The sequence below is a fragment of the Tiliqua scincoides genome, chromosome 2 (assembly GCF_035046505.1).
Source record: "Tiliqua scincoides isolate rTilSci1 chromosome 2, rTilSci1.hap2, whole genome shotgun sequence".
Taxonomy (NCBI): domain Eukaryota; kingdom Metazoa; phylum Chordata; class Lepidosauria; order Squamata; family Scincidae; genus Tiliqua; species Tiliqua scincoides.
This window is the reverse complement of record NC_089822.1, coordinates 104,019,569-104,031,430: the sequence shown is the minus strand read 5'-3', so window position 1 is coordinate 104,031,430 and position 11,862 is coordinate 104,019,569. Positions and strand designations below refer to the sequence as shown.

The following is an 11,862-nucleotide window of genomic DNA, read 5'->3' as shown; positions in this document are numbered from 1 at the left end:
CCACCAGAGTCCTTTGAAAAGTGCCGCCAGTATGGGAGACACCCAAGCACCCACAAGCCACGTGCTTGGGTGCCTCATGTTGCAGCCAAGGTCTGCGGACAAAACCTGCCCCATTAGTCCCCACTCCAATCCAACTTTCCAGTGACAATGCAGCCCCGAGGTAAGGGAGCAAACCAGGGACATGTGGTGGGTGGGGAGGCAGGTGAGGCAGAGCCTCCCCACCAAAGTCCTTTGCAAAGTGCTGCCACAGTGTGAGGCACCCTAGCACTCACAACCCACGGTTTTCTGGGGAGTACAATGGGTACCGCCGGAAACACCTCAAGTACCACTGGTTAAGAAAAGTTGTACTACAGTGGCTTGTGGGTGCTTGGATGCCTCACATAGTGAGGCATGCCTCACGCAGTGGTGCTTGGATGCCTCATGCAGTGGTGCTTTTCAAAGAACTCTGGTGGGGAGGCCCTGCCTCAGCTGCCTCCCCACCCACCACAGGTCCTTGGAGCAAACATGCCCTTATTTTGAGGAGGCCTGTGTGGCTGCTCCCCCATCGCAGGATGCAGCGCACACCCCGTTGGCACGGCAGCAGCAACGCTGGAAGGCTGGATAGGACTGGACCCTTAGGCTCCTTCCTAGCCCAAGTGCCTTGTTCACTAAGGAAGACACATAAAAAAGTGTCTAGGTTAAACCCGGAAGCTAACACTTGCTTGTGACTCTGCCATCACCGGTCTACGTAGGCCTCTGCCTGAGGCTGCCCCGCCCTCATCGGTTTCCGAACGATGGTGGCGGCGCTGGCTGGTCTGTTCCTTCCTTGGCCGTAGTCTCGTGGTGAGCACGTGCTGGGCACTGAGGCTTCTTGGTGGGGCAGCGCCTGAGTGAGGGAAGCAACATGCAGTGCTTGGTGCTTAGACTGGAGGGAGAGAGTGTTTCTGAGCAGGAACAGAGTGCATTTCCCTCCTCGGGAACTGATGCAGCACCTTCCCGTAGCAGGCTAGGAGCCCAAGTCTATGCATGTCTACTCAGAAGTCCCATTATAGTCAATGGGACTTACTCCCAAGTAAGTGTGGATAGAATTGCAGCCATAGAGCCCAGTCCTATTCCTGTCTACTCCAGTAAACCCCATTATAGTCAATGGAACTTACTCCCAGGGTAAGTGTGGATAGGATTGCAGCCTGAGAGCCTAATCCTATGCATGTCTACTCAGAAGTAAGTCCCATTATAGTCAATGGGGCTTACTCCCAAGTAACTGTGGATAGGCTTGCAGCCTGAGAATCTAATCCTATTCATGTCTACTCAGAAGTAAGTCCCATTGTAGTCAATGGGGCTTACTCCCAAGTAACTGTGGATAGGATTGTAGCCTACGGGAGGTGGAAAAACTTCATTCCAAGGCTTTGTTTTTATCCTGTCCTTTCTCTGAAAGATCTTAGACACCCTATGCATGCCTACTCAGAAGCCAGCCCCATTATAGTCAATAGATCTTACTCCAAGGAAAGTGTGGATAGGATTGCAGCCTTAGGGCACAATCCTAACCAGGTCTACTCAGAAGTAAGTCCTCTTTTGTTCAATGGGGCTTACTCTCAGGAAAGTGTGGTTAGGATCGCAGCCTTAGAATTCTATCCAACTTTTCAGCCCCGGTGTAGCTATGCCAGTGGGGTGTGCACTGCACCCTGTGGTGAGAGGGTAGTTATGGGAAGCCTCCACAAAGTAAGGGAACGTTTGTCCTCTTGCCTTGGGGCTGCATTGCAGATGCACCAGTGCAAGAAAGTTGGATAGGATTGAGCCCATAGAAAGCTTTATATAATCTTTTTCTAGCCCCCATTTTATTGTTTCAACAACCTTATGAGGCCAGGTTCAGGGTCATTTGATGAACCTGATAGCCATCAGGTCCAGAATTTTGAACCTGGGTCTCCCCAGCTTGAAATCCATTAGTTCATCCATGCATCACATAGGTTTCCAGATTAGACTTGAGCCCCTGGTATCTCTCTTTACAGAAACTGGAGTTGGTCTCAAAGTTGGTAGTTCTCTCTGTAGTGAGTTTTCCCATCCGACTCATGGAATTGTTCAATGTATCTCTGATGTGTATCCAACTCCATGGATGCTTCAGTCTACACTGGTTCTCTGCCTGTATCTGTAGTTTGTATGGATGGGAACATCATGGGTTGTGCAGGCTGTGTGACGAGATTCTTGGTGTCATTGAGGAAGTGTCCTGTGAAAACCCATTCCTGATTCCTGTAGCTCCAACTGTGGATAACATCTGTGTAACTATATTCCATGGGCAGTGTTGCAAACATCATTCTAGGTAGTGTATCGTAATAGAGAGAGAGAGCATTGCTAGTCATTGGGTAATGTTCCTAATTTTTGGTGGTAGAAGGGCAACGACTATTGACTTGGGGTAAATTAAAAAAAAAAGCCTTTTAAACTTCCATTATTACTTTGGAAATAACATTTGCTCTTCTCTCTCTTCTTTAACTGTCCAGGCTAGATTCTACAAAGATTTGGAAATCCCTCCATGGGGCTTACCAAGCAATATCTGCGCTACTCAGGCAGCACCCTCTTTGGAGTGGTCGCCAGTCAAAAAGGCAATATTGTCTATGTGACTTTGCAGGGTGAGAAAGGTCGTTATGTGGCTGTTCCGGCGTGTGAGCATGTTTTCATCTGGGATCTACGGAAAGGCGAGAAAGTGAGCATTCCGGAATACGTAGTGCAGCAGTACCTTCTGTTTTCATCTGGTTAGGGACCAGAGCATGCACAAAAGTCAACAATGGATGAGTGTCAAGGCAAATCACATTACCTGGTGATGTGCCAGCCTCTACTTCTCCGGCATTCAAACCCACACTTCTACACCAAATGCATATAGTTATTGAAAAGAAATTGAATCTTGTTGTAAAATGGTAATATTCAGTGGACTTCAAATGATCACTGTCTTATCTGTGGGGATTGAAAGAAAATTGTCTGAATCCTTACATAAATACCTTTTAAATATCAACTATTTTATACCAAATGACACAAGACATTTAAAAAAATGCTTCCGCTTTGTTTTTTATGTTATAATTTTTTTATTTAGCAGAATACTGTGTGCTACCTGTACCATGCTATAAATCATCTTGATTTGTTCGCATAAAGATGGTTGAAGTGTACTAATAGTTAAGAAGTCTGTTTTAGGGAGTCTAAGGCACACAGTGTTCAAAGCTGTTGTCTTTCAACTTTTTCACGTAAAGGTGCCTGTGTTGCCCTCTGCTACAAAGGTCTGTTGTTTTTACCTTTACAGGTTCTCGCCCTTCACGGTCTAAAGCAGGAGGTGACTGCCCTTTGCCCATCCCCAGATGGGCTTCATTTGGCTGTTGGGTATGAGGATGGATCAATCCGTATATTCAGCCTCCTAAGTGGTGAGGAGGACGTCACCTTTAATGGGCATAAGGCCGCCGTTACCACCTTGAAATACGATGCACTGGGAGGAAGGCTGGCTTCAGGGTCAAAGGTGAGCATTCTCAGGTAAACTGCACTTCTACTCAACTGAAGTGCGTCAGCTGAACTTTGGTAATGGGGCTGAAGTCAAAGTAAGTGGTGTCCTGAGAGTGAAAGTTAATATGTCAGTGGAGCATAAGAATATTTGTGTTGAATCAGGCCAAGGGATCTGTCTAATCCAGAGTAGGTATTAAGGCCGTTCTTGGTTGTCATTGGTGACCTGGTTGGTGGGCTTTTTTTTTTTTCTGGTGCATTTAAAAAGCAAAATTAACAATGACAATCAGCGGAAGTCAGATGCTGGGGAAATTTTAGGAACTTCAAGGACTCCTAAAGCTGATGCCGCTGCAGTCACAGCAGAAACACTTTTTTAGAAAAGTTGACTGGAATGTTTTTGCTTGTTTCTCAAGTGTTCCTGAAGCAACTTATACCAACAGAGGAGTGTCTTTGGTAACCATTAACTCTGTTCACATTCGCGGCCATTTTGTAGCCCCCCTTGGGGTCCACCTGGCCAGGTTGGCAACCCCTCCCCTGCACAGCATCAGAATCCTGATCATTTTCTGAGGCTGAATGAGAAGGGTCATGATGAAAAGGAGTGCCAGTTTTTCCCCCAACCCCATTTTCCCAACGGGTCAATGATTTGGTATCTGCTGTGTTTTCTGAGAACCTAACCCCAGCAGGTAACGAGAATTGACTGTAATGGATATGCAATACCTCACCCTTTTGGATCTCACTTCTTTTTGTTCTATATTGTGAGAACTGTCCATTTGCTCCTAGCTTCTGCTTTATGTGCTTTAGCAAGCTACCAATTTACATCATCCCATGTCTGCTAAATTTATTCAGAAGCAGCACTCATGGTTAAAATCTCTGGCATACCAGCCATAAAATTCCAAAACAACTAATGTGGTTTGATGAATTGAAAACAATGTTTCATCTTACATTGTTTTTAATCGCTGTAGACATCATCGGGCATCCAAAGGCAAAACTCCACCATTCCAAGTCAGAAACTTTTGGTGAAGAAAAAACTTCCACAGGGATAGCTGTGTAGTGGAATCTAGTTCTAGTCTCAAAAACTGAAGGTCTCAGTACTGTATATGTTTATCTGTGTACTATCCTTTACATACTGACATTCTCAAGGAATTCTTAAGAGTTGGTGAGGTAGACTTTTTGTTGAACAAGTCATATTAGTGCTTAATAATTTTGACAAGAATGCTTTCTTCTACTTTGCCTGGGTCAGGTGTTAGACCAGTGGTTCCCAACCTTTAGAAGTCTGCGGACCACTGAGACAAAAATTGGAACTGTCATGGACCACTTGTGGCTGTGGAGAGTCTGGTCCCCACCCTTTCTGGTGGTCCATCTAACAAGTGCTCCCCCATGGAATGTCATAGAGGATGGAGAATGGCCTCCCCACAGTCATAGATGACACTTCAAATGCTGTGGCTGTGGGCAATCCATTCTCTGCCCTCTTTGGTGGTCCATGGGAGATTGCTTGCACTGCGAGACACTGGAAGTGATCAAAGATGATTTTTTTTTCCTGAGACCTTACGGACCACTTCTGGTCCCCGGATCACAGGTTGAGAACCAGTGTGTTAGACAGACATTCCTGTCTGTTCCTGGTTTCCCCCCTAGATCTATGTCATAAAAATGGTGTTGTTTAACTACCAATCCTCTGTTAAGAGCTGAAAGTTGGGGTTTATGTGTGTGACACCTTGTGTGATTAGGTTTCCTGCTAAATTGAATTTAATTGGCTACGGCAATAGTATATTGTTGTTTATATACTGCTTTTCAACAAAAAAGTTCACAAAGTGGATTAAATAATTAAGAGAACCAAGTAATTAAATGGGTCCCTGTCCCTGTCCCTGTCCCTGTCCCTGTCCCTGTCCCTGTCCCAAAAGGGCTCACAATCTAAAAATATGCAGAAGAACACCAGCAAACAGCCACTAGAAAAGACACTGGAGTTGAACGCTCAGAGTATTTTTTTTTCCTGCCTAGGACACAGACGTCATCATTTGGGATGTGATCAGTGAGAGTGGTTTGTACCGACTGAAGGGCCACAAGGATGCTGTTACGCAGGTGCTCTTCTTGAAGGAGAAGAATATATTGGTTTCCAGGTAAAAAGTGTTCAGTTCGGATGGAACGGGCAAACTGGCCAAATGATGTTGTGTCCTGATTTAGCAGTTTGCTGAAAGTGTTTAATAGTTTTTCCTGTTGTCATATATCTCTGGCCTGCAGAATTTGCATCAAGCTGAATGCTGCCTAACTGGCAGGCCATATACTGTGGCCTACCAGAGTCTTGATATGTTCCCTGTTTTGGTAGTTTTAGGAGGCATCAAAAACAGGACCCTTCTGGGTCACTATCACACAGCTTGACAAAAAGGAGATAATTCTCTCCCTCCCTAATATGTTATCCTAGATGATGTGTTTCTTAAAGCTCTTAAAAATTAGAACAGAGTTTCGCAGAATTTTAAAATTTCCAGGTGGAGAGACCCACCTGGACTAAAAGAAAACAAGAGCAACCCTGTTAGGTCAGACCAAGAGTCCATCTCCTCCTGCATCCTATTTTCAACAGAGGCAACCCATATCTACCCCACCTACCCTCTGATGCTTGATATGCTTGTGGCTGTCTCCCCACCCTTTGTTGAGGAAAAAAAAACATGCATTATGTAGCTTATTGCACTTGTTCTAGGTTAGGCAGAAGCCACAGGTTGGAAGACCTCTCCCTTTTCTGTGTGATGGACCTCCAGATACCTAAAATGGTTGTCATTCTTTTCTCCAGGCTAAACATACCAAGCTCTTTTAACAATTTCTCTTAGGGCTTGGATTCCAAACCCTCACCATCTTCATTACCCTTCTCTGATCCCATTCCTGCTTAACAGAGTCCTCCTTGTACTTAGGTGTCCAAAACTTTTTTTGGAGGTGGGAGGGAAGGGTGAAAATGACAATGTGCTTTATGAAAGGCTAAGTTGATACCAGTCCTGACTGTGCCACCGACTGAAGAAGTTGTAGATAGATCAATAGAACTTGGAATTTATGTGACTGCATAATCCATCTGGCCTAAATTATTCAAATATGGACATCATAAAATTAGTGAGACTCTATCCAGAATGGCTAATGTTAACATTACTGGTTAGGGGTTACACTGTTTTGGGTTATTTGGATTAGGTTGTTATGATAATTTGGGTTATGTTGTTACCATATATTGTGTATCATTTTTTTTTTCCAGTGCAAAAGACACCTTAGTGAAATGGTGGGATCTTGATACTCAGCATTGCTTCAAAACATTGGTTGGACACCGAACAGAGGTAAACAGAATGGGGAGGTGCAAGTGATAAGAATGGGCTGAGAAGCTAATGACAACCTACATCTTTTTGCCCTTCAGCTGTTGGTGTTTAGAAAAGGTGGTCTGCCAAACTGGGTGTTTGGCCATTGTCATGAAGGCTAGCAGCACCATAGGCATGGTGACTTAGAAGGAAATCTTACTGAGTTCAATGTATTTGACTCCCAAGTAGGCATGCACTTATGATTGCATTCCTAATTTGTCTTGAGGTTATACTTCCTCTGTACATGGAGAGATTCTGTGTAGGATTGTTGTCTTTCAGGTCCCTTTACATCTCTGAATATAACGATTCTCCTTTTAGCCATGTCAGATTACACTGTGATTATAGTTGCATCTTTTAGGTAGGATGAAATATAAGTTAGTCCAATGCGAACTGTGACTTTATGTGTCTACACACACAGAGATCAGATCAAAAATACGTTAGAAAGATAATTACAGCACACCTGAAGGCATATTACATTACCCATTTTTGTATTTGGTCTAGAACAGGGGTGTCCAAACATTTTGGCAGGAGGGCCACATCATCTCTCTGACACCGGGGGGGGGGGGGAAGAATTAATCTACATTTAAAATTTGAATGCATTTTACATAAATGAATTTATTAGAGATGGAACATATGGATGAATGAAGGTCTTGCAGTAGGCTCAAGGCCTATAAAAGGCCTTGCACAAAACAAGGCCAGCCTTTCCTTTGCTGCCACTGCTGCATCACAAATGTGAAATAGCAAGTAGCGGAGGGAGCCCTCATCCCACAGCTCAGGTGAAAGGTCGAACAGTCATCCTCATGCTGAAAGCAGTTGCTTTGGGCCAGCACGGGCTCCAGCAAGTCTCTGGAGGGCCAGAGGCTCATTAGAGACTGGGGGTTCCCTGCAGGCCTGATTGGGAGCCCCTGAGGGCCGCAAGTGGCCCCCAGGCCCGGGCACCCCTGGTCTAGAAGATGCATTTGGTCACAAGATGCAGTTTAGTGGTTCCTTCCATAAACTACTGTGCATATATTTATCTTCAGAGGGTGTTAGCATTTTTGGCCTATGTACATATGTTGAGGTATGCTCCAATCACTTTAGGTTTCAAATAGGTATATTTGTGTGGCCCAACCAGTTTTGCAGTCCCTTAAAGGTGTCTGGCTTATTTTTTGGCTCCTGCCCCTGAAGGTACTTCATGATGTGTGGGTGGAGTGCAGCAAATTAATTGGTTTTCAAAGTCTAGAGACCCTCAAACCCTTTTTTAGGTTTTATTTTTTCTTTTCCTTTCCCCCCTTGTCTTCCTTTTTTCCCTTGTCAAAACATAGATATTCATTGTGCAGAAATAAGCAAAGAAAATTGTTTTAGTGTTGGTTATGTATCGCTGATGGAAGAATCTGTTACTGAGTAAAGATAATGTAAAGACATATTCTCTTTAGGTGTGGGCATTAGTTTTGATTACTGAAGAAACACTTCTTATCACTGGTTCTGCTGACAGTGAACTGAGAGTCTGGAACATCAGCTATTTTCAAGAGGTAAGTGCTTAACACATACATCCCTCTCTCTGCTTACATCTGCCCTTGACTTCCAACTATTCACTTGACTACTTTATGTTACCTCTGGCCCAAAGAGGGATGCTACTGGCCTACTGATGAAAAACAGAATCAAATTTCTTTGTGGGGGTGTTCCCCATGGAGGCTTACCTGACATCAAGCTTGTTTTGCTTAAATAAATTCTCTTTGGTCAATCTCTAGTCTTCTAGTCTTGAAGAAGAAGAAGAGGTAACTGCAAGAATGCAGTAACTGCATGAATGCAGTTATATAACTGTAGGAATAAAACACAATATTGTAATGTGTGTGTAACCCAGGGAATTGTCTGGATTGTTACTAGGCAGCCATAATTTCCTGCTAATTTCCAGTGATTGCTTGAACACCACACAGTTCTCTTAATTTCCTTCCTTCATGGAATTAGTCAACTGTTGTGTGAGGGGTTGCACTGGCTGGCTAAAAGTACATCTTCAGGGAGAAGTTGAGTATGGGTAGTGATCACCTTGCTGTTTTGAATCTTGTGCCTGGTTGCCCCAGTGCTTAGCTTCTGTTATCCCACTAATTTGCCAGTTGGCTAACTCCTCATCCCACTGATTTAGCTGCCTGTGGTTTGGCTTTATATCTGAGTGCTTTTTGAATGTGTGATTCCTTTTGCACCAATAAACTATCTGCACGAACGAGGAAATAGTTTGTGTGAGGGAAGGTTGATGGTGGAGAGTGAGTTTCTGGGTTTATTTTGCTATTTTTTTTTGGTACTATGAGCAGGACCAAGATCCTAATGAACCCGAGTGTAAGAGAATCAAAGGGCCTGCCAAAGGAATGGAAGAATCTTCCGAAGTTGACAAGAGGGAAGATGAGGAAGAAACCCAAGAAGAGGTATTGTTTTGTAATGTAGCATTCATAAATATTATCGAACAGCAAATGTGTTAAAGGAAAAAAAAAATACTAAATGTTCCTCTCAGAAACACAGAAACAATGAAGGTGTCCTCAGATATCATGCAAGTTTTCTATTTTATCAGCTAACCTGGGACTATACAAAAGCAATAAACAATAGTTTCTAGCACATTTGTTCCTGTTTTTGCCCCATTCAGTGGGTGTGTGTTGAGTCTTTACACCAAAAGGGTTATGCAGGTTTGGAAAGTAGAACTTCCTGACACATGCATGCACACACGCACGGATCTTAAGGAGATAGGGGAGAGAGGATGCAGGTTCCCTCATCCCTGTACTCCTTTTGAAGTAGGAATTAGACACCATTTTATATGTGGGAACAAGAAATGTGACCGTGTGTATGGTGTTTCATTTGATCCTTAGACAAGCATGAAATGGCTGCCTTTCCCCTATTCTTATTATAACTAATTGATAAGACATATAGACTGGAACATTGATTTCTTCTTGTTTTTTGTCTGCTTTTGTTGGTTTTCTTGAACTTTTTGTTAGTAGTTTTCTCACTTCTTTTCCCTTATTCATTAGCGCATTCTGACCTGTACGAAAGCTGGCTCTGTGATGCGGGAAGGAAGGGACCGAGTTGTTAATCTTGCCACTGATCGGACAGGAAGAATTCTTGCTTGTCATGTAAGTTAATGACTTTTGGTGCTCACAGAGGTCTGCTTTCTTCCTCAGAAAATGCTGCAACTTACTTGGTCTCTTCTCTTTCAAGGGAACAGATTATGTCCTGGAAGTGTTCTATGTGCTTAGCAAGGAAGAGATTCGCAGGAAAATGGAGAAGAAAATGAAGAAAGCAAGGAAAAAAGCCAAGTAAATGCTTTATTGGCAATACATCACATTTTTTAGATTGGATCCATGTCCAAGTGCAGGCAGCCCATCCAGGGGATGACATTGGGCTCAGTCTCTAAACCAGTGATTTTCAATCAGTGTGCCATGGCACATTGGTGTGCCTAGAGTAGTCCCCAGGTGTGCCACGGGAGTTTGGGGGAGGGTCATTTAATAGAAGAGCCATTGGCAGCATGGTGTCAATTGTAAAAAAAAACTGATGGTGTGTCTTGACTATTTTAGTGCCTTGTCAGTGTGCTGTGAGGTGAAAAAGGTTGAAACTTACTGCTCTAAACGGTGTGACCAGACAAATCTAGCAGTTGCAATGGAAATTATTTATCCATTAACAGTCACATTTATTACAAGCTTCTCTTTTATGTGGAGAAGCTCAGCATCAAAACACTTTCAAACTTCTGCCTAGTATTTCTGTAGGTCTGCTGGCATCTGTTGGGGCCCCTCCCAGATGCCCTGACCCCCGACTTATCTGGGAGCAGGCACCCCATGCCCAGGGTAGGGAGGCTTCACTGGCCCCAAAGGGGGCAAAGCCTGTTGGCTCACCTCACCCAGCCAGAGGGGGCTGGCAGGGCAAACAAAGAACACAGAAGGAAACAAGCCAGGTACAGGAAAGGCCTTTTCTGCCCCACCTGGAGGAAGGGGAGGGGCCAAAGGGGGCAGGCTTGCTCCATAAAACACAGAGGCCAGGGATGAGAGGCAGTCAGTGTGAAGCAGGGAGCTGTGAGGTCAACAGCTCCTAGGCCAGGTTTGGCAGCTCTGCTAGGGAGGAGAATAAGGGTGCTGGAACCCCTTCTCCCTCCAGCCAATCTGAGGCCTCCCTGGGGAGGAACAAGCCTGTTCCAGGCCCCTCCAAGGGAAGGCCCCTACACATCTTTTAGCAAAATATATATGCAGCCCAAAGCTTTGTTTAGTAATTCTGAGGAATTAGCCTTAGAAGAAAATACAGTATAGATGAGACATCTATGTGCTTGCTGAACGGCTTGACTGGGAGATGTGAAGAGAATGCATGAAAGGGGGGAGGGACTCCTTCCTCTGAAACTCTTAACATAAGCAGCTTCTGGAGGACAAGAGATGGGTTGTAACCAGGGGAGCCCCCCACAAAGGTTCAGATTTGACTGGGGACTGCCAGTTGTCAGCTGGCATGACAGTGCCAATTTTATGTATATTTAGATCTTATTTTTGAATTGGATTTAGATGGTTAACTCATTTTTTCTTTCCATCTTAGGCAGAAATTAGAGGAGGAGGAGGTATCTGAAGGCAGCGTGGAGTGCAGTCTGCAAGAGAAGATTCCACGTCTGATTAACATAAAAGCTTCTGCTAAAATCAAGTGAGTCTGAAAGTATTGAATGTGGTCATTGCCACTTAGATGCTACTGGCATTGATAAGATATGTCAGAGTTAATCATTTCAGAATAGGGACATGGGAAGCAGCTTGCGTGAGGAGGTAATAGGCAGGACCCTGTTAACTTGCTTATGGGGCTTACAGATGGAGCCTGCTTGGTGGTGCAGACAGCCTTCTCGTGTAAGAAAGGAGAGAATGAGCTGGGCTACATATCTCGTGGAGTTACACTTGGGAAAAATGGAAGCCTGGTGTGTCACTCCTGGTGCTTTGATAGAGAATCTCTCTGGATCTGGAGGGCAGATCTTGATGGAACTCTGTTTTTTTATGAGCAGGGCCTCATCAAAGGCTCTCCTGCTGATTCAAAGACCTCCAAGTTTCCATCTTTCCCCCCCTTCCCCGTAAAGAGGACTGGGAATTACTGGGGAAGAGAAGCCAAT

At 44.4% G+C, this 11,862-nt stretch overlaps 1 protein-coding gene across 1 annotated transcript in view; it reads left to right on the top strand.

Annotated features, from left to right (window-relative positions):
- Window positions 1-756: 756 nt before the first annotated feature.
- WDR3 (WD repeat domain 3) overlaps window positions 757-11,862 on the top strand; it is a 34,071-nt gene continuing 22,965 nt past the window's right edge. The window contains exons 1-10 of the mRNA XM_066614837.1: window positions 757-822; window positions 2,472-2,674; window positions 3,263-3,472; window positions 5,449-5,567; window positions 6,680-6,758; window positions 8,192-8,287; window positions 9,065-9,175; window positions 9,770-9,871; window positions 9,957-10,054; window positions 11,310-11,411. Coding sequence (XP_066470934.1) covers window positions 2,504-2,674; window positions 3,263-3,472; window positions 5,449-5,567; window positions 6,680-6,758; window positions 8,192-8,287; window positions 9,065-9,175; window positions 9,770-9,871; window positions 9,957-10,054; window positions 11,310-11,411 — 1,088 coding nt within the window. The 5' untranslated portion in view covers window positions 757-822; window positions 2,472-2,503. The remainder of the gene's footprint in view (window positions 823-2,471; window positions 2,675-3,262; window positions 3,473-5,448; window positions 5,568-6,679; window positions 6,759-8,191; window positions 8,288-9,064; window positions 9,176-9,769; window positions 9,872-9,956; window positions 10,055-11,309; window positions 11,412-11,862) is intronic.